This window comes from Lasioglossum baleicum, chromosome 4 (genome assembly GCF_051020765.1).
Source record: "Lasioglossum baleicum chromosome 4, iyLasBale1, whole genome shotgun sequence".
Taxonomy (NCBI): domain Eukaryota; kingdom Metazoa; phylum Arthropoda; class Insecta; order Hymenoptera; family Halictidae; genus Lasioglossum; species Lasioglossum baleicum.
The window spans coordinates 8197119-8220768 of NC_134932.1; the positions used below are offsets into that span (position 1 = coordinate 8197119).

Consider the following 23650-nt stretch of genomic DNA (forward strand, 5'->3'; position numbering starts at 1 on the left):
TATTTGGAACTTTTTTATTTGGCTCATTAATGAAAATTTAAAGTAAAGTGCCCAAATAGGAACCTCTTCTTGTTGATGTCATTTTTTGATTATTTTAGAATGCTCTTTTTCGTCCAAAAAATTCAAGTATGTTCAAAAATTAATACAGCTTGGGAAAAATATTTTTTTGTGGTGTGTCATTTGCAGGTTTCAGCGAAAGGGGTTCTTAATATGGTACACCTTGAGTTCCTAATATGACATCTAGTGCCATATTCGGCACCCACAAGAACGTCAATATAGCTGTACCCATATTAGGAAACCCTTGGTGGTGCCATATTGGGAACTCCACGTGGTCTGATAATACTAGCTACTGATAAAGAGAATATGAATTTCAGCCCAAATCAACAGTTGGCAAACATTAATATAAATAAACTGAAACTACAGATATGTTCAAACATTTCAAAATCACTTACCCTCCTCGAAAAAGATATAATCGAAAATCTGACCACAAAAATATTCAACACGTGGAGACACAAATGGCGGAGGATCGATACTAAAATCTACATATAGAATGATGCGATTACACTGCACATTTTTGAGTAAACATGGTAAACTGTTGTTTGAGGATTTTCTCACTAGAGTGCGACTCCTCCTGTACAAGATATAAGGTAGTGTCATAATAGGCGACTGTACCATATTTGGGCACTTTACCCTACACGTGCTGAAAATTTAATCATTTCTGCTTAAAATCCACATAATCGTACATCTTTCGATGCGTGACGTTTTCTCCTGCGTCAATCGATTTCGATGAAATTTTCAGTACGTGTATAACTAACATAGATCTACGAAACATATATTTTAAATTTTCATTAAGAACTAGGATTGCCAGATCTTCTATATTTGATATGGGTCTTCTACATTTGAACTTGATTTCCTATATCATATTTGAATAGCATATAATTTTCAAAAATCTTTATTTGAATAAAAAAGTTTAGAATGTGCTGTGCACTTCTTTTACTTGAACTCCTATATTTTGAACCTATCTCATATATGTACACATAATTGCAGTTTTCACAATTTCTTCTATATTTGGATAAAACATTTCTGGCAACCCTATTAAGGACCCAAATAAAAATGTTCTAAAATCAGTGTTTCTAATTGATCATAAAAAATCAAGTCATTTGCTACAATTATAAAAAAGTTATTAGTTTTTAAAAGGTGTACGAATACTTTGTACACCCACTGTACTTATGTGCGCAATCTTTTATACATAAATGTAGAATTTAAACAAACATCTCGCAGTAGTTATTAAAGATTCTGTTAAAATGTTCTATAAATACGTCGAGTCCACGTTTCATTTGTTAATGGTCAACAAGTTGCGTGCAATTCGCAACGACAGGCGTCCGAAGCGGTTCTTGCATCAAACGCGAAGTTCGATGATTAATTTGCCGAGGCATGCGCTCGTTGGAAGAAGTGTAGCGTCGACGTAAATCATTTGGAAGAATGAGAGACGACGACGGTTCTGTTAAAAATCGACTTTAATCTACACCTCGATCGCGTTTGAGCGTGCACGTTGTGCTTCCGAGTTCCACTGCATGCACTAATATAGTACTTAATTTATATCGCATTCACCGTTACCCCGTGCAATGTTTTTCAAAGTTTGTTCCTTACGGCCTACTAAGCGCGATAACTAATTTCCCAGCGAAGAGGAAAGTTTGTGGGCGGCGGGATGGCTCGTGGAAAGTCGGTGGAAAATCGCCGAACGGAATATCGATGGCGTTGTCCGTTAATAAACGTCGAAAGGGCATCATAAACTTCCTGAAAAAAGAGACTTCGATGTATCGGTGAAAAATCAATGGCTCCCCGTGGAAAATGCCGAAAGAATCTCAAACAGCTACAGAGAGGTACCCGTATCCGAATAAAAACTATCGAATTGCTTGCTGAACTCCTCAAGACAAAAACAACTGATGTATTCGATTGTGACAAAAAGATTGGCCATTTATTTCTCACTCTCGTCAAATATGTATTAACACGTTCGTTGTCACTCGTGTCACTGATTCGTCGTCATCGCAAGTCTCCACGTGGCGAGCGGAAAAAAGTCAATAGAATTTTACGAGCTCTCTGTCATTTAAAATTCTAATCGCATTCACGTGTTTTATGCATTTGCTTTACATTCGGACGTATGAAACGGAATTGAACGTGGTCATTAGCAAAGGTTGATGAAACCTGACCGTCATACTTACAAAGTTACACAAGTTCGTCGACGAGATACGTACGTTCGATCCAATACTCATTCTTGAATATATCTCTCGAGGAAGATGCAAATATTAAAAACGTAGCCTGTGAAAACGTTTTGCGGAGAGAATAATGATAGCGAACGTGTTAAGAGACCTAATCATTAGAACAGTCGTGAGAAAGTCCAAGAGAAAATTTGAATTCACGAACGCACCTGGTTCGAAGGCCCCTTGCTCTTAATTGAAGGATCACGCTGGCAAGTATTTGAAAGACTCGGAACATCGACGTTCTAGACTCCGAACAGACAGAGTTGGGCAAAAATTCCTTGCCTAAGCCGAACCATTATTATCACGACGTTTTATAAAATATTTCAAGCCCTTATTATTTCTTCGGAACACGAGATAAATTCATTTATGAATCGACGACGAGAGATCGCAGCTTGTGAATAACTTTTTTCATCGAACTCCCATCGATCGTTACACGAACCACGCTGAATACGAAGATCTGAATGATAAAGCAAAAGCGAAGCAGCGAGCGTGGACAAAACCGAAAGCTCCGCGCGAGCTGTTTCTGTTCGTGAAATTTTTCGAACGACACTCTAGGCCCGCCTCTGCGAGCACAGAACGTCTCCATTAGCGACAAGCAACGACAAACAATCGGCGAAGGCAAGTAGTGTGGTGACATTTGTTCGAATCGAACCGGTCGGTTCCGACGAATGGCGATTTTCGTTCGCTCGGCTCGCTTCTCGGGCCATTTCCCGATCTCAGGTGAAAGAATGAACAGCTCTATCTCCCATGAATATATTAGACCGTTCAAGCATGCTTGTATCGTCCCTCTAGCGACCCTGAACTCACCCGAACACCCCATCGTTCCCTGATCCCCGTTTTTTATCCACCCGAGAACACACGATCTCTCAGTGTATTAGCTGACATTACGTGTGTTTGAAGTTCTACTCCACGATCACGTTCACTCTCACGTCTACCTCTGCTTGGATTATGAACTCTATACATTTAGTGTGATGAATTGCCTGTGTATGTTATGATTATAAACCGCTCGCTCCCGTGATCGATTAATCCACGGTGGTACGCAAACGTCCGAGTCACACTACCGAAAAAAGTGATTTCACCTGATCACTAGCTCACTCTCACTCTCACTGTCTCTTTCTATTTCTCCCCCTTGACGACTGTGACGCGTTGGACTGTCCCAACGTCAATGATTTCGTTAGTTTTTGCCGGTATGCACAGAATCGAGTCCAGCCAGACCGATTTTAATGAGCCGCCTCCGTTAAAAACTGGCCATAATACATATATAATTAATTGGGCTTCTCGGAACTCTGTGTTTCTACGCGGCCGCGGTTTAATGAGAGTTTTTGCAGGGGAATAAAATCGCGTCAAGACATGACAGAGGACCTTACGGAAAATATGACGGTGCGGCTACATTCCTGCGGCGATCCTTGACGCTGGAAATCGTGACATCGGTACCGTTTGTTGATCGCGTTCGCATATTCATGCTAGTAACGTCTACTTGTATCGAACGAAAGTAAAGTCGCGACGTTTGTGGTTTCAATTCAATGATTAAGGGTTGTGAAACGTATTTTTGTACGTGCTGTACGATTTTGGTTGTGACTCGCCGTGTAAACACGATCTTACCGTGAAACGCCTGAATACCGAAAGAGAAATCATTGTACAGCGTGCAAAGAAATTGTACACTCGCTATACACTGTACACTACACCCTCGATTTGGTCGAAATTGAACTAAGGAAGGTGCCGCAAAATTGACCTTGATCTTGAAGTTTTAGGTCAAAAAGTCAGCAATATTTTTTAATTGCATTTATTTTACTCGTCGCGAGGGTTAAGAGAGCAGAAGGAACCAAAATATGATGCAATTACAAATAAATCGTTGACCTTCTGACCTTAAAATTCAAGGCCAAGGTCAATTTTGCAGCACCTTGGTTCAATTTCAACGAAATCGAGGGTGTAGAATCATCTTATGGTAGCCGCGACATACAATTTCTTTACACCCTGTACTTGGCACCGTTTGACTCGCGCGTTTGCTGACCACCAGTTCGTACGCAACAGCCCCTTGCATCACACGTCCCCGAACGAACGAATCGGGAAAAAGTTAAGTTTGTAAAAAGATAAACCGATCCCGACACGGTAGACACTAATCTAGAGCCGCTTTGCAAGCATCGTGCTACAGCAATTTGTTTTTCTAACGAATATAAAGCCAAAAAAAAAAAAACAGACGAAAAATCGAAAACGTTGAAAAGCAAGAAATCCACACACCCACACACACTTTTGCCTTGACCGATCGTGGCGTTGCTTGTTGCAGCGAGGCGTCGAGGCGACGAGGAAGCTGCGAGCGGTGTCGGCGCCGGAAGCGAGGTGCACATCACCCCCGGGGACGAGGACGAAGAGGATCACGAGGACCCGCGCATCATCGACGAGAAGATACCGCAGGGTGGCCAGGAGAATCCGATACACGCGAGCAACGAATACGTGAACGGCCGTACAGACCTCAAGGAGCAGAAGGACGAGAAAACGGACACGCCCGTTTAAACGGTGGCCACCCGTGACACCGGTCGTCCCCCTTTTCAGCCGCGGAAATAAACTGTCACCACACACCCCCGTACACTCGGTTCGACGACCCTTTGCGCCCTTCTCCCACCTTTCGACATTTTACTCAAGCTCGATGCGTTTCTTCGAGATCCTTCGATGATCGATGGACTGCCAATGTTTATGCGCCCCCCCCCCCACCCCTTAATCCGCGAACTACAGTACTGCACACTTCAGCGTCCGCCGTTATACCCCCAATTTAAAAAAATATATGGGACCTCGATCGGTATTTCTATTATACGCTCAACCACCCTCCTTCCTTCAGTCCAAGTCACCGCAATCCGGACCGAATACGGACGCTCAAGTGTGCAAAACTCGACTTTTGGAATCTCTCGAGATAATTCTTTACTTTTTCTTTATCTTAGATCATAAAATTAGTATTTTTTAGTATTTATTTCAGCGTTTATTTGCGTCGAGTATATAATTTCTTACGATCGACGGAGGAGTTAGAATCTGTATTAGATTTAATAACTTTATTATTGACAAATTAACGGTGAATTGCATACAACTCGTATTTAATTACTGCTAAGAAATATTTAAGCATTTCTATTTCGTAACGATGAGTTACAGTGAGAACTACGGTTCACTTCTTTCTCGAGGAAGCATCCCCAACAAACAAACGTTCCACACAGTCAGACTGTGGATGTTTATGGAATTTTACATTTTTATAATCCACCAATACAAATTTTACTTTCCTTATTTACTTTCCTAGATTAAAAGTACGAGAACTATTATTTTCCTCTGGAGATTATAAATATCCACAGTCTGACTAGCAAAATTCCGTTCACCACAAATTAGTACCTGGATCCCGGTACGAAATTCATTTCCACCGACCTTATGGTCACTTTCCAACCAGCCCAAAACCTTCGGAAGAAACACGAGCATCGAGACATATCAATCTCCGCAGTCGCTATCGAACCGGATAATTATCCAAACGGTGGACAGTTTGAAAAACCGAGAACGACCGTACTTGTGACAATTAATGAGGCGAGAAGCGCAAAGGGGTTCGGGACCGATCATCACCGGGGATCACGAGTCCTCGTTTGCTCACGTGATCCTCCCCCGCCTCGAATCTCAGATAGTTTAAGGCAGACGAGTCCCGGCGATGATCTTATTAATTTATTCGAAACTCGAGTCGAGCGTCCAGCATTCTCGATCGATCGCGGATATCGATTCGCGTAGCAAAGGGAAACGATATATTATGTATGTATAATGTATCCGACAAAAATCGAGGACAGCTAAACGAAAGCGAGAAAGTGATTTCGTTCGATCTGATTCCCCCTCGTCCGCGAGCCCTTATTTTTCTACGATTTTTCGTCTCTTCGATGGCAGCTGTTCATAGCCGAAGATACAAGACCGTATTCGCCGCGTGCGTGGTCGCGATCATTCTCCGGCGATCGAGACCGATCGAGAGAACGATCGACACACTCACACACAGAGGATAAGACAGAAATCCCGACGCCCCTCGATGCCGCGCCATTCGCGTTCACCAAGTTCGTCACGGTGTAAGTTTTGTAAATAGAAAACATTTCGAGAGCGACGCTCCAAACGCCGTCGCCCCCGACCCATTTTCTTCTTCTCACGCGAAGATCACTCCGGGGAAACTCGCTTGGATCAAGATATTATACCACATCACTAACACACACAACTGTACGTCGTATCTATCTTCCCGCCTCTTCGAGGATCCGCGGCGATCATTTTTCCCAAGATCGATTCCGCGCGAGGAGATCCTCTCGCGTAACGGAGACTAGTAGCGGCGGTCCCGCGGGCCTCGAAGTAGCCGGATGATCCAGAGATCGCTAAGGTATATCGTTTAAGTAACACGTGTTTACGAACTGTCCTTAAAATGTACCGTTCTACGCTAGGAGAGAAGGAGTAGTCGATTCTTAAGCTACACTTTCGCACGAGCTCCGCGACTTTCTCCGAGAGATCGGTCCTGCGACGATCATAGATCTCGTGCACGATACAATTCGTCAGTAAACTGTGGGTGTCGTGCATTCGTATACGATTTCCTGATATTCGATGTAGCTAGAAATTTGAAAGAAACAACCTTTTACCTCGTTTGATGTCCGTTCCAACCAAGTATGAAATTACCTTATGATGATTTTCACTCGCACGAATACTTGCAGTTTGCTCGCGGGTTTGTGTTCTATCGTGCAGGATTGTTCAGCTGGGATCCGCTTCGACAAAGGACGCGTCGATCTTGGACACGGGGCTCATAGCGATTACTAATGAGATTTAATTAAACGAACGCAGACGGGAGAGGACGAGCCGGTTCTCGCCGTAGAAGGGAAAAACTCATGTTAGCGCGAACAAATCAAAATTTATAGTCGAGGTTTTTTCTAAAACGAAATGGAGGACACGTCGTTGTCTTGGGGAGGGGAGGGGGGATGAAACAAAATATCGTAGATCGCGGTTGCACGTTCAGCTGCGTTCATTTTCTTGAAAGTTTAACTCGTCCCTTTGTGATCGGAGCTCGAATTACAAATAACATCGACTTTCAAAAAGTTAATAGAATACAAAACACTTTTATTCACGGCGTACTCTTTTCCAGAATGCAATTTGCCAGTGTTTCGAAATTAGAGGTTCGGTCAGAAAGGGATGAGCCAGGATGACAGCGTTTGAAGCCTCGATTCGCGAGGGACAGTCACGGTGGGGAAAAGCGCTCTACGTGCAGCCGCAAGAAAAACTATCGATATCGCGCCGTCACCACGTTCGGAGACAAACGAACACATTCCACGATGTAGCTTTTCGTTCGTAGTCGGGTCTTTTTTGTTTTCCATCGGAGCACACGTGCTGACTGACGCGTGATGGTATCGCCTTTTGTAATTTAGAACGTTTCCCGGACAGTATTATTTCGAGAGCACAGCGTCTCTCTTTCTATATTCCCGATTTTAAGGTCGCTGGTACCGCGACCGTCATGATACTCTGCTGCCCCACGGTGTTATCGATATCTAACGAAACATTCAACGATTCAGCGAACCGATTCTTCTATCTCGTGATTCGTCACGGTCGAACGATCCGCGAACTTTTCTACAAAGACATTTCGACACCTCGTTAGCCCTTCGAGTTCTGTTAGTTTAGGATCAGTCGCCGCTATGGCGTTTCTAACAGATTTTTAAACGGCGGTCGATTTTTACGCGATTTTATTGAGGATCGTCAAGCTGTTCGATTTTAAACGAGGCTTTAGGTCGCTGTATGTGGACGGGGAAAAATAATTTCGAGTATATCGCATAATCTACAACGCAGTCATTTTATACGAGACCGTAAAGTATTAATAGAATAGCCCATTCAGGCCAGGCTTCTTTCTCTTGGAAGTTGAACTGAAAATTGCGCATTGATTGCATTCACAGTAGAGAGACATTCCTCTTGATACCTCGTACTTTGTAACTCGATTTTCCAAAAATATTACGCCTTCTGTGCGAAGACTGCAGTCGTTGTATCGTGTTTCTTGCATCATTTGTTACAAAACATTTTGCACGTCTAAAAGACGGGCAATGTCCGAAAGAAACGAAGGGTTAACGTAAGAGTTAGAGCGACACTTTCAAAACCTAGCGATCAGAGACTTTCCATTCAGCATTTAATTGTAAGCCACGATTGCAATGATTCACTTTTAGTCAGTGTTGCATCCATCCGCCGCGCACCGTTTTTTATATATTCGAAAGAAGACGAAGACTGTGAACATTCCACGAATACCAAGACATTTTACCGCGAGAACAATTTTATAGATCGAACTTTACAAATTTATCGAGTGTTGCGACCAATACCATCCTCGCGTACTGTATGCATGTAACGTTTTATACTGTGCCAGTTTGCTCGGCAGTCGACGTGTTAACGTTTTGCTCACCGGCGACCATTTACAAGTTAATTCTCTCTAACCATTTCTTCAATTTATTATCTAATCTAACATTTGTATACTTCTACACGACCTATCCTAACTCTGAAAATATTAAACAGTCTTATACTGTCTGATGCAAGTTGCATATTTATTAAAACCTCGATTTTTATTGTAGTCTATTCAAGAATAAATAAACGTATTTAATAATTTCGTATAAAAAATTTTTATATTTCTATTCGACGTGTCCTTATAATTCTACAAACTACGAGCAGTCTTAAATTTTCTCGCGGAGACCGCGCCTTTATTAAAATTTCGATTTTTAGTGTAGTTTGCTCATGAATGAATAAATGCATCGTTCACACTTTCATACGAAAGCACCTCCACAAAATTAGTTTCATTGAATTTAAGCAATAACAATAACTTATAATATTTTATTAACTCTTAGGTTTGTTATTCAATTAAAAATTTTTCATAGAAAACCAGCTCTATACTTTTAACAAATGTTGAGCAACCGGATGTAGCATTTTCCTGGTGGTTTCCGGTGGGTAAAATGTTAACGTCGACAGGTTCGTCATCTTATGGCCAAGTCTGACATTCTCCCTTCCGTTCGCGACGGAAACAGTGTTCGCGAGTGTTCTCATTTCATTGGCCCTTTCAAAGAGATTATCAAGGGACGCGTTGCGTTTTCAGAATGGCCGTCCTTCGTCCCGGATGCCTGTTCTCAAATGCGTCGCTGTTTTCCGATCAATGTTTCCTTCTCCTCCGTTCGATACGCGAGAGACAGGATCAACGGGCCGGATAATTATATCGTTCTGCTACTCGTAGGTTCGCAGGAACAATGAATATTCATTTACCGATCGCACGGTTTTTTTATACAAATTTCAATGAGATTCAGGTGGGTGTATCTTTTTGTGGAAGAACCGTGAGATTCGACAATCTTCTCCATTATATTCTCCAATTGAAAATCTTTCTGACAATTTCATTATCAACTACGACGTCCACTTTTATTAAAGTGGAGTCTCTCATGACCCCAGTTTCTGTACTATAACTTTCGCTGCTGTAAGATCATTGAAAAAATCAAGTTTCTTTTTCTTCAGAACATTTGGATCACTAAATATATTTGAGAAAATGTATACAGAATTTGTTTAAACGCTGCGCCGCGTGAATACACGCATTTCGGTTCTTCCACAGAAAGATCGCTTTCCTCGCACCGTGGATCAACTTTTCCAGAGCCGATCGATAAGAAACATCGCAATCAACAAAACCAGACGCTTGGTTTCCCAAACGAGGGGATAAACAAATAACAAAAAAAAAAGGAGAAAAATAAACGAGTAGGTGTAGCGCCGCGACCGGAATACTTTCGAGATGTGACTTTCGTAATTTCATTATCATTCCCGTCGACAATAAGTGTTGTTTGTACTTTTGTATACGGGTGATCTTTGCTTAGCTCAGTCCTCGCGAAACCAAACTATGAACAGAAGGAAACACACATGAACACTATACACAGTACACGAACCAGTCACGTACACAATTGAAACGGAGAAAAAAAGTTCACGAACGTAGGTCTCCGCGGCGTCGTGCGGAAGAATAATTGAATCTTGTAAGAATTGTTTGTTTTGAGGGGATAAGAGAAACGAAAGGGACGACGAGAGTTGAGAGAAAAAGAGATCTAGAGAATCGATCCCTGCATCTCTGTCATTCGTTGACGAAACATTTCCGAATTCTGCACATACACTCCTTCACTTTTTCCATATGCGATCGTGTTTTCACTTACAAAGAGGGATCATCCCATCCGACGAGTTCCAGCGATTTCTCTGTGGAGATCGCCCGCGCGGCGAGACTCATTTCTGCCGGTTCACGTCTGGATCGTTAGGTCAAGATCGTCAGGAATAATCATTTGGTGAACGGCCACCCTTATTTGTATTAGAGCAGCGCTCGGATTTACTTGCGACGGCCGAGTTTCCAAGGCTACGCCCCCTCGATCCGTCTCGCTCCCCCTGGCGGTCATAGTTCGGAGCTCCTCGGGCGGCCGGATCAAGGGGGCGTAGCCTTCGAAACTCGGCCGTCGCGAGTAAGTAAATCCAAGCGCTGTGTTAGAGGAACGAAGAGAAAGTATCAAGCGAGTAACAAAGTTCAACGAGATTCTTCGAAGAGAGCTCGTCGGGTGAAGACGATCAGAATTACTGCGTGTTGTATATATTAAATATATATATATAAAAATAAATATATATATAAATATATTATAAATATAGTACGAGATTGAATAATAGTAATGGATATATAAATATATATAAATATAAATATATATTATATTCTGTGTCGGGGGGCACTTGGCTTGCAACTCGTAAATATTAAACTGAATACTTATTTATCCATTTGCACTCCAATTGCCGTGCGACCTGTCGTTATCCGTGAAATTTTTTGAGAGGAAGACTAATTATTGGGCAGAGTAATAGGGTTACACTCGAGTGTGATTTAAGATGTTCTGCGTGGAAGGATAGGTAAACGCGAACCGTGATTTCGCGACACGGTAGAGAGAGAGAGAGAGAGAGAGAGAGAGAGAGAGAGAGATGAAAGAAGAAAAGAGAAAGAGATACAGAATTAACTATAGATGGATATTAAGGAGATATTAAGGATCGATTACGTGGATGTATGTTGCCAATTAAGTACTTTGTATCGTGTTCGCGGTGCCGCCGGGACGTTGTACGTGCCGGTTGAACAGGCTGCGCCGAGTCCAAATCACTATTACCCGCGACCTATGCGCTCATGCGACGCCGGAGATCGAGGGGAAATGCCGCGACTTTACTGCCTCGTATGGTCCCGCATTTTTATCGGATCTGGTGACGTACGAAGCGGCCATTCCGATCAGTATCCTAAGACCATTCTCGTTTCTCGAACGAGAAGTGTCCTCGTCTTTGAACGTTCGGAAACGAAAATGGCTACGTCGCGATCAAGATCTATGAGATTATTCATTTTTTTTAATTTCCTCAGTTCCTTCGAACTTGATTTATGTAATAGACACGTAATATCCATAATTAATATTTTACTTTCAGAGGAAATGGTTTCAGAACGTCTTCTAAGCAAAAAATTTGACACAGTTCCATTTTAAAAATATTTTTTCAATTGACAATACCAGAAGGAAATTACTATGTCACATTATCGAGGATCCACGAATAAAATTGTTGTTCCTGTTAAAATCTTAACTTTCATTTGGCCAGTAAATAAAATACTGTGGATGAATAATTTAATACAGTATGTCTTGGATCTGCAGGAAAGAGTCCATTTGTCACAATCATGTGTTTTTAAGGCTAACTAATACAGATTGCATAATCGATGAACCGCCTCGTACATCACAGTCCAGTATTTGATGTAATTTCTAAGAACGCCTGCCATTTTTACAGTTAGTTTACTAGACAACGAGTACGGCACTGCCGAAATAACATTTCCCGGGCTCGTTTTTCCCCCCTCGATATAGCGAGCACGTATTCCGGCAAGCACCCGGCAAATAATCTAATAAGCTGGTCGGTCGATATCACACGTGCTAACGATCAACGCGTCAGCACGTGCGACAGAGTCGAGTAAAAACCCAAGGAACCTCGTTAATCGACCGTACTCATAATAAAAAGCCGAGGGGGTAGTTCCACGACGAGTCACGGGAAGGCCGGAGCTTTTTATACCGACTCTCGCGAACCTATCGCGATTTTTTAAGGTTTTACCGGACCCGCAAAACGCGCGAACGACTCCATTGTTTTACGACTGTTGCGGCTAAGACGGACACGAGAATAGTAACGGCGCATTTTTAGTGCCTTCTCGCGAAATCGTCGAGAATAGATTCGGCAGGATCGGCTGCTGTAAAGATAATTTCTTCGAGAGCCTCACAGTAAACGCAGTTACTTCGAATTCTCTGTTTCACGATAGCGATCCTACCAAGACAAACAAGAATTTTATGTTCCCCGTGGAACGGACTTTATATAGTGTCTAATTATTTAGCCTTCATTTTTAAAAGAGAGTATTTTTTATACTAATTTTAAATTTTGATAAAAGGAAGCGGCTCCGAAGGAGACATTGTGAAATTCTCCAGTCGATCGAAGTTTAAACAAAGTCGTTAGAATTTTTAAATACAATAATGGTTTATTTGTGTGTCGTCGAATATTTGCGACGAGTTTGTTCGTCTTGACCATTATAAAGATATTTATCAAAGACGAATCGACTCGGTGGAAATAAGATCGTCGGTCATCTTAAGCGCAACAGTCCGATGGATCGAGAAACGCAATGAAATAGCACAAGCAGGTTCGAGAAGCGTCTAGGACCTGTATCGAGCATCACTGCCAAAGTATGCGCTAAAATCATTTCGCGATCCTCGAGATTGCAGCGGTTTTATCGTCGATCTCCGGCGCGAAAACCAAAATGGAAGATCGGTTGCTACGAACGGCTCTTGTTCGATCCGAAAACAGTTTGACGAACGGAGAAATTGACACTAATCCTTACTGGACGTCATTCGTGCAGCCTGTATAGCGGCCACTGCAACGAAGCGCATCGATACGATAATCGATTTACGGGGAGTTCTAAGGATATTACGCGTTAATGTACAAAAAAAAAAAGAAATTCCTTGCGGTACATTTTTTAATGATATTAAGCGACTTATTTCCTAACTGAGTTCTATGATTGATTAATGGTAACGATAATTAATTTATACGCGATGATCATGCTGGCGTGCGCAACGCTCATGCGCGAACACATCGAAACCGTGCGCGAACAGAAACAGAGAGCACGCGATTTCCAACGAGCGTGGAACACGGAAGAGGGAACGCGTTAAACTTCTTCTTTTACGAACCCTGTGCGTTGCACTCGAACGATATCGTCGACGAGCGGCGTTGATTCCCATCATTCTTTCCTTAGGTTTGTAAATGAAGTTAGTGGAAGCGGCTCCGGGTTGAAAATTTTGTAAAACTTTTAATATTCTTAAGGCGGTTAATATTGTAATAATTGTAAGAAGCATGATCGTTGGCCATACAATGGAGTATAAATATTTATATATATATTATTATCAGGCTAATAATATATATATTTATGTTAATGTAAGTCTAGGTATTAAATTACGACTATAAACGATAACGGATTCGCGAATACCTGAATATGGTGTTCTCTGAAACATTTTTAGAAGTCAATCAAGATTATCGTTAGGCGAGCCTTTATGCGACAATGATCGGAGTGGAGGGGAAAACAAAAACGTGCGTTACTTGCGTTTATTGAGAACGTCAGTTTCTTGATGATTACGTTTCTCGGTATACCGACGTGTTTTCGTCTATGGTTTTTCCTTTGTGTAACGAGGGCCCAATTGCGAACAGCATCACCGAGGATGTGGCAAAGCACTTTAAGAATACTTCAGAGATCGCTACTTCGAAAAACCAGAGAAACGATTTAACAAAAAAAAAATTTAAGATTTTAAGAATTTGTCAAAAAATGAAAAAAAAAAGCGGAAAAGAAGCGAAATTGAACTGCGAGCAGAGAAATAAAATGTGGAGAAGTTTGAATGTTATACGGTCGATAAATGGAATACGAGAAACATATGTAACACACTGATGATACATTACACACACGCATGTACACACGAACACAGCGAGCACATGAAGAAAAGAGATGAATAAGACGATACGAATACGAGAAGAACATGAACATTTTGTATCTGTACTTGTAGATACAACGCAATAGGCAAGAGTAAATCTAATTAAGAATTCAAATGAAGTTAATATATAGAGAGCTGTATGTAATTAACTGTAAGTTCATTCATCGCTATGATATTATACTTAGGTATTATATGATTTTTGAAATAAAACATTTGTTTTAAATACAGACGAACGTACACGAGAATGTGCCATCCCTGTCACACACACCGCCATCGTTCTTCAACTATTACCATTCACTACCGCTGTCTATCCAGCTTTGACAATATTCAGTTTTCCTGCGATTAAAGTGTTCAGTAGGATGTAAATCCTGACTTGAGTGTATAAAATTCTATAATCATACAGTGGGTCTGGCAGGCTAAGAATGGTCGAGCGACCACGGCCACAATTTTTATTGATATTGCGTGGAAAACAATGGTTTTAGGTTGAAAGATAATCCTCTAAAATTTTAAATCGCTAACCCTGCATATAAGGATGATATGAGGGTAAATATCCTTAACTATATCATTTTTTTTCTCGGTTGTTAATTAAGATATTCAGATGAAAAAAAAACTAAAATACTCGAACTTACTTCCTTCATATCATATATTTTTTCCACAATTGTGATAAAATTATTAAGGGTAGAAAAAATCATTTAATTTTTTGAAGGTGGGGATTGCAAGCAACCCTTCGAGTGACCACTTCCAAAAAATTCAAGAACAATGTTCTGTTACCTATCTTATATGTACAAAAGTTTCAAGATGGTGGAACAGATGTTCCACACAATATCAATAAAAATTGTGGCCGGGGCCGCTGGACCATTAGCCTGCTAGACCTGTCTTACTGTTTTTTTTTATTATATTTCATGCCTTTGTATCGATAATAGACGGGAAAGTATAAATGTGAATACTTCCTTATTAAATAATAAAGAATCGACTTTCTGTAAAAACTGTGGAATATAATTAAAAGTTAAAATAATTTCCAGAGCTCGTCTACTATAAATACATCCGATTAAAACTTTTTAAACGAATCGTCTGAGCATGACTAAAGAAACCTATGTTTTTCAATAATTTTCAGATAATACAACGACCAGGACCCTCGGCGAGTCGTGAGTATCCATTTTCCTTCGAGTATTCGTAGTGGACTTTCTGGTAGCACAGTGCACTATTGGTGTTCCAATATTCTCTTCAGAATTCCGTAACTAATACACTTTTCTCCTTGCCTGTGCTTTACCGTAGAACACTTTGACTAGCTTGTCAAATTTTATTTTTCCTGCAAACAGGGGAAAACTACAACGAAAAATTAACGGAGCCTAATCAAGCATCGAAAACAGAAATTTTCTCAGTGAATTTGATTATATCGAATATTACACGTGTTTACAGAATCAAAAAACACAATGAAGTTGCAAAGATACGGAAAACATATTTCCCGAACTGTAGAATTATAAAAATGATCCACGTTTCGTTCGATATAAATCTTTTTGCTGTGAGATACGGCTTAAAACCTTTTTGTTTCTAAATTCATCGTTCCTATAATTTATCGATTGAAAAACAATACAGTGCAAGAAATATTTTATGTTTCTAATAGTGGTTTTTATATTTAATATTTTGTGTGTGTAATAATAGTTTTTCTTACCGGTTTAAGAAACCCAACTTTATTCCCTAATCTATATAAAATCAATTATAAAAATCTCTTCGACGTCGTGGACATAGGTTCTTCGAAAGGTAGAGAATTCACACTTTTTTTGTATGTGTAAAACATATTGCAAAATGGGGAAAATAGATTAACACGTACAACTGCATTTAAATGTATAATTGAATTACACTCGAATTAAGGTTTTCCTTGATATTTTGATCTGAAGAAAGACGGTTCGAATGGAACTCGTTTCTGGCTCATGCTGAAGGTTTTTCCATTGATATTTACGATATTGCAAGCAGATGACAAATTTTCAGACATGCTGCGGATCCAGCAGTGAGTGTTAGTCTCCTTCGTTATGAGAAAACAAACACTCCAGACAATATCGATATGCAAAGGCAAGCCTTTTTCAACTTCTTTAAAAAAAAAAAACGCCATCAAGCTTTCATCGTAAACGTCGATTCATCATCCCGTGGGAAATATCAAAAAACTTTGTATTAACATTGCACCAGCAGTTGCACAAGCTTCGATTCACGTTGTGCTGTGTTAATGTTGTTCTCACGAGACGTTGCTTTATTGTTATACTAATTGACTGACATTCCATATCACGAAGTTTTATTATTCTCTTTTTAAGAAAATCAATTTTTCTTTCGACTGTAATCCGAATTACTTGTAAATCTATTTTGCCGCAGACGAGTCTCTAGTCCTCCGAGGGGGTAAACTTTATTTCACCGGACTGAAAAGTGCCTTTCTCCTATAAATTATGATGTATTTGGTATGTAATACAGGAGATTTGTAGCCGGGGCGGCTGCAGATTGAAGTTTCGATCCTGTAGGATCAATGGTTCAGGAGTTATGCTTGCTTGAAGTTGAGCAATCTGCAGTGTTTTTGACAGGTAAGGGCGCCGCCATATTGATTTGTATGTAGTGACGACCGCGAGGTAATCACCGACCAATTAATTAATTATTCTGCTCGGTAAGCGGCGCGCGACCGTCACTACAAACCAATATACAATATGGCAGCGCCCTTACCTATCAAAAACCCTGCAGATTGCTCAACTTTAAGCAAGCATAACTCCTGAACCATTGATCCTACAGGATCGAAACTTCGATCTGCAGCCGCCCGGGTACAAATCTACTGGATTACATTCTAAATACATCATAATTTATAGGAGAAAGGCAGAAATTTTGAGCCCGGTAAAGTAAAGAGCAGCCCTCCGAGGACTTAATTTAGTTCTCACGCGATCTTCATTCAAATTATGCTCAACGAGCAGCAGCAAAATTCAAGTTATGCTAATTACTAAATCTCGATCCGTTTGTAAAAACCGGGTGTCATTTAAACATTGTCGAATCACGCGAGAATTTAATGCAGTGACTGGTACGTATGTCGGTCACTGTCCACGATAATAATTTGCGATTCTTTTTGTCAACACATCTTGCGCTCATTAATTGCCTCGTTTATTAAATTGGTGCCTATGAAACCTAGTTCTTGTTGAAATTTTTGCCACCGTTTCACGATGACTTCAACAGCGATACATACGTACGTTCAAATTGATGCACTACGCAGTAGAAAAAGCAGCGTATCACGCGATAACAGATGAAAACCTCTAATTAACTATGTCACAATTAATTTGGAATGTAAAACGATTGATAATAAAAATATATTGCGATGAATTTATTGGGATAAAGAAAACAACTTGAAGCAAATAGTTCAAACATAATTTGTACGGGTAATTGGAAATGTTTATGACGTTATAATGATGTATAATATAATGATACGATAAAAACGACAAGATTTCGTATGCACCGGCGTCACTGTTCAATCAAATTATTTTAATGTGCATCGTATTGCTAGCCACGAACAAAATTTCCATCATATTTTCTGGTAATTAGAGGCGACCGAATAGGCTTTGAATTCACGTTAAACAATTCATTAAGATCTCGTTGGAAAATAATAAAATCTGTTTTCATAAGCTTGAACGCCAGTTTTGCAATGCATTTTCACCAAGCGTCCTTAATCAATTTTATAATCGCTGCTGCATGTTTTGCAACTGAATAATCCAACTGACTGTTTCCCATGCTTTTCCATCCCAAAATTTAATGTAGCTGCTGTCTATTTGGTTACTGGTGTGCTCAATGTAGATAATAACTATTAATCACTAACTTATTTACTGACATTCAGAAAGAGTCTAATTGTTAGACAATTTTCTTTTCCAAATTATAATTCAGTGCATCGTTTGCACTAACGAATTATTTGAATAAACCATTTTCCAATATAATGTGTAATTCTCGTTCATTCAGTTGTGACATTTTTCAGGCAAATTCTGTTTGTTTCGTGCATTTCGCATCGGGTTTCTTCAGTGTGTAAAGAGTTTGAAGGATGTTTGCATCTGGAATTTTTGAAACGAAATGGGTTTTGGTGAACATGAATTTTGTTTGTTAGAAGCGACACTGAAAGCGCTGGGAGGTACTCCAGAACGGAAGTTGACGGATCTCGTGGAGAACGAAAACCGAAAATCAGCTTCTCTCGGCTCTTCAAACGCAACAAGGATAAAGTGTCTGGCGCTGACACCGACACCATGAGGACTGTTGTTACAGTTGATGATGAAAAGGTATTTTATATATGAATAATATTTCGGCAAAATGGAAATATATCGGATTTTAACAGAATTTATTTAACTCTTGGACGGGGCAGATGCTTTTGACAATTTCATGACAACCGTGATTAGATTCATATTTTCTTTATTTTTGAAATCACTTGAAATATTGCATCGACACGCATTCCGTCAGAGACTTCAACGCGTGGTAAAGAGCTGATCACTGCATCATAACTGCTACGCACTCTGTCAACGATATTTCACGTTTCATTAAATATGAGCCGTTCATTTTAAAACTGGCCTAAGTCCATTTATAATGAAATTAAAAATATACGTATAGGATACCAATGTATCACACTGCTTAAGTGTATCTAAAAGAGTTCAATTTACAATTCCTATTAAAATAACAGCAATTATTAAGTGAATAATATGTGTCTTCTTACCAAGAATGGACTTGAGCCACTTTCAAAATTAACAAAATGATTTGTCATAAAATTTGAAACAGCCCAGGCCCATTCGATATAATTTAAAATGCTTCAAATCGAAAAAAATAATATTCGATTTATTTTATATTCCATTACGAGACTTGAAAAACAGCATTTATGCAATTCAGGAAATCTTCTAACTATATAAATTACATAACAATTTACTCCTCATTTACATTTTGTGTATGCGGGAGGGATTTTGGCATTTGTAAGTCCATCATATCCTCGTATTTCGCTGTTGTAATTTGTCTTATATTTTTATAAAGTGGTGTCAATACAATATTTTCGAATTTTCTTGGTCTACCCGACGTGCTAAAAAATTCAGTATTTTAAACTCTGCATTCTCATCCATTGATATCTTATAGAAAATTTTATATCAGTTCATTTCTCAAGAAACGCATCCAGCATACTTTTAACCAAACATCAAACAACTGACAAATGGACTTAGTTCACTTTTAAAATAAAAATTTGTATCATTCTATTAACTAGCTAATTTTCTTTTTACAAATCTTTGTGATTTTATTGTATATTAGTTACAATTTGCTTCAGAATGAAAAGATAACGTAGAAATGTAAATATTAAAATTGCTAAACCACTTTCAAAATAAACGGCTCACATATCCACTACTAAAAATTGTATTCCCGGATTATTCTATCACGTCTAATCACTTTATCATTAACACGAACAAGAATCTTTCAAAGGAACGATCTAAAACACAAGATCTCCGGCTCACGAGCGAGCGTTCTACGCAATCGTATTCCCACGTGCAAAAACCAATGAAAGTGCTCGGTAATGTTCAACAATGTATTCACATAATTTTAATTAAATCGAACGTCTCAATGGCAAAAATATGTTTATTGCTGGCGCCTAAAATCTGTCCAGAAAAATCCGCATCTGCATAAAAACTCGCGGTCCGAAGTCTAGTTCAAGTTCCAGGCACATAAAGATTCTTAACGGATCATGCAAATAACTGTTTAATGGGATAAGCGGATTTCTTAATCAAATGATTTCGCTTCAATAGCTGCAGACAGCGCCGGCAACCGGGCCGCAGGAGAACAAACCTAATCCGTCGACCGGCGAAACTGGAATAGTTTACGCGGAATTGGATCTGGCACAACAGCAACAGGGTGTCAACCCCCGTCGTCTAAACGAGGACAAAACGGAGTATGCTGAAATTCTGTACACAAAACCAGCAACGGAAGAACAGACACCCAGCGAATAGATCATTCCCGCTGATGATGCGATCGAACAAACGAGGAGCTCCTGCAACGACAAACTTCTATCCTCCAGCCATCGTCGAACGCATTTTTTATATTTTTTATTCGATCCTTTTCAGTTTATCTCTTCGATATTAGTAATTAGTAGCAGTAAGATGTTATTCCAATTTTGTTTTCTACCTTGTTCGTGACAGATCGTCCGAACATGCCGAATTTCTATTTATTAATCGTTTGTTGTCGACCTTTTGCACTCGAAAATTAGCGTAAGAAGCCATCCGAGTGCAAAGAGTTAGGTGAAAGTATGGTGAATCTAGTTTTCTAAAACTAGAAATTGATAAAGCGATTATAATAATTGAGCGAACAACGATTCCTTTTCCACCATAATATCGCATTTGTCTGAAAAGGATCCAACAATTTAGAGTAGTTTGAATATTTCGTTAGAATTCCTGCGGTAAGGTTACTTGCAATTCATTTAAGTTTATTAATCTAAGGGAAGAGAACCAAAAGGGGTTTCATACAAATCAAACGAATCATAATACTAACCCGGGACCGAACTATCGACATCTGATTCAAACTCCATGAACATCTGACATAGTAATCAAAGTAGACGTCACTCGAAATCAAAAGTGTTTTAATCCGTAGAAATCTTTTTCGAAAAACCCACTTTGGAAATTCCTAGCTGGTTTTTGGATGTGACAGGAAATTTTAAAGAAAGATTGTCGAAGCGTTCGCGTCTTTCGGCGGGTGAACGAATACGCGTTACCATGAGCATTAGTCGTAAAATCAAACCAACTGAAATTCAACGTAACCACTGTACGGGAGCGTTTTCAACATGGCCTCGCGAAAGCAAAAGCAAACCCTGGTGCAAGCTAAACTAAAACCGACTATTCACGCCTAATTCGTTGCCTAAATTGCATTTTCATGCGGACAAAATTTATCTTCGCGAAAATGTTAACGTCCTACTCACTGTGACAAACTTTCTCGACTTTGTCAGAGAGTTTACTAATTTTGATTGACCTCCGAGATTTATCATTTCGAATGAACTGCACGAAGTTTGCAAGAGCAAGTTGAAATCGCACGCCCGCGTGTCGCGTTTGAAAAGAAATCGATGTACTTAAATTTTATTGTTACTATTGTTATCGCGTATTTAAATATAATAACTAAGTGTAGCATTCGTATCGTATATGTATACGCGCTGTTCGTTTGAGAGTTGCTTGAAACGTTTGCTTCCTATAAAGCTACTGTGAATGCATACAAAATATATCAGGGTCCTTGTCAGCGGCAGAGTTGTGCAGAATAACAATTGAATAACTTCAGGAATTATGATTCCAAAGCAATTGAATTACATTGTAATTCAGTGTCATATTGTAATTTATAATTCAGATCTTCGTTCAATAAAATTGCAATGTAATCCGTAATTGCAGTTGGAGTATAATTATAAAATAGCGTTACGTATTATGAAGGAGGACGAGGAATAGAAACTACGACGCATAGACAGCAAACAAGTTGTATGAAAGAAAAACATAAAAATATTCGCACTTCTTCAAAGATCTGGGCTATAATTTGGAGAGCTGTATTTTAACCCTTCGCTGCATAGTGTATTTTCTTACTATTATCTCATTTCATAAAATGTTTTCAATTTTTTAAATAAAACACAAAAACTAACCTTCTTTCAATTTTTCCATCCCAATTAAAAAAATCATGCAGTGAAGGGATAATTATATTGTATTTCAATTAAACATCTGATTAAAATACTTAGTAATTGAATTAATTGAAAGGTTTGAATTATGTAATTCAGTTACGACGTAGTTGAATTACCATATAATTGAAATACAATGTAATTCAATTGTGTAATTGAATTACAATGTAATTGAATTAGCACAACTCTGATCAACGGCGCGGCGCACACTGGGCCCGATTGAAGAAGCACGCGACATTTTGGGAGAAATCAACTTTCACATTTCGAAGAATTCAATTAAAGAAACGAAAAAAAAGGGTTAAACAAATGTGTCATATATTAAGTTACAAATCAATGAGGAGAAATTATTTTTTTTAAAGATTCCGTTGAAATTTCATTGCAATATCTTTAGTGGTTTGATAGTTATTCAAACATGTCGCGTGCTTCTTCAATCGGGCCCAGTGTGCGGCGCATCGATTTCGATGGTTTCCAGCTGCCACAGGGCCTTCTATTGCACTTGTAACTAATAAAATACAAATGTACCGAATTTTACGAAAGTTGAACGACGAAAGATATAAGAAATATAAATGTTCTAACGCCAGTTAACACATTGTCCTCTACCTACTCGATTCACAGTTGAATGCACAATGTTTTATCTTTGATATCGTATACGAATGATGACCGAGAACGATCATCGAATTGAATTGACGACGCCGAATCATATCAGAACGATCCAAGCTGCTTTGAAGCGTGTAATGTGTTCTTTGTATATTGTGGATTATTATTAATTCTCCTTTAACACGATAAAGAATTATATCAGTTCTGTGTGTCGCCATTAACTTTGTATCCCTAGATGATTAAGACCTAACGTGCAAATCTAACACTGCTTATACAATTTACAAGTTTCGAGGATCTTTTTACAAACGTAATTTGTACCCCAATTTACTGCTACCCTTATATAGTTTGTATAATTTTATACTTAACCTTATGTCATCGCGGATAGGATATACATAATAAAGTTTGTAACGTATCGCTCGCTGATTCTTGTAACATTCTGTTGTAAAGTTTTAATTTTAATATTGATATTGCCGTCCAACGCCGATGTTTCTAATTTGTACGTTCCTTGTCAAATAAATCACAATTTGATCAATGCTATGTTCCAATAATTTCTCGATACAAGAATGCTGAATCCGCAGGAAACTATCACTGGATCATAAGATCATTTACGCCACTTCATCAGAGTTTCATTAATCACCTTGACCTTCCCTGTCGAAATAAATTAACGTTGTAGCCATTATCGGTTACATAACTTATTCAAAACACTCGAACGGAATATTGGTATATGTATTCTTCCTGAAGATATTCGGGGAATGTACTGTGAATTGATTAAAAAACTAATATATTTTAATGAGTTTTCGCCGATTCACTTGAACCAATAAATTATTTCAATTAACACGGAGTTATCATTCGATCCTATCACAGAGCTGCTTTCATGAATTATGTAAGGAACGTATGAATAAACATGACCGTGAACGATGAAATTGCACTATTACGTTCGGCACGATAGTTTTCCCTATCAATCATTGCGACAATATTTGTCGCTGTGGATTATAACGAATGCGTTTCAATCTGAAATATCAATCCAGGATTTTTCAAATTGTATACACAAAACGAAATAGCAAATGGAAATCAAACATTCCTTGAATATT

The 23650-nt window shown here is 39.2% G+C and overlaps 1 protein-coding gene across 11 annotated transcripts in view; it reads left to right on the top strand.

The window, feature by feature from the left end:
• Positions 1 to 23208, top strand: part of Fas3 (fasciclin 3) — a 557696-nt gene extending 534488 nt beyond the window's left edge. For 6 of the 11 annotated variants that reach the window (XM_076422132.1, XM_076422134.1, XM_076422135.1 and 3 more), the window contains one exon: positions 4546 to 14520. In XM_076422132.1, the coding sequence (XP_076278247.1) occupies positions 4546 to 4772 (227 nt within the window). In that variant the 3' untranslated portion in view covers positions 4773 to 14520. Of the gene's footprint in view, positions 1 to 4545; positions 14521 to 15407; positions 15439 to 16282; positions 16364 to 18407; positions 18577 to 20067 lie in introns of those variants that run through there. The other 5 variants (XM_076422127.1, XM_076422128.1, XM_076422129.1 and 2 more) reach the window with 4 other exon arrangements.
• The last annotated feature ends 442 nt before the right edge of the window (positions 23209 to 23650 follow it).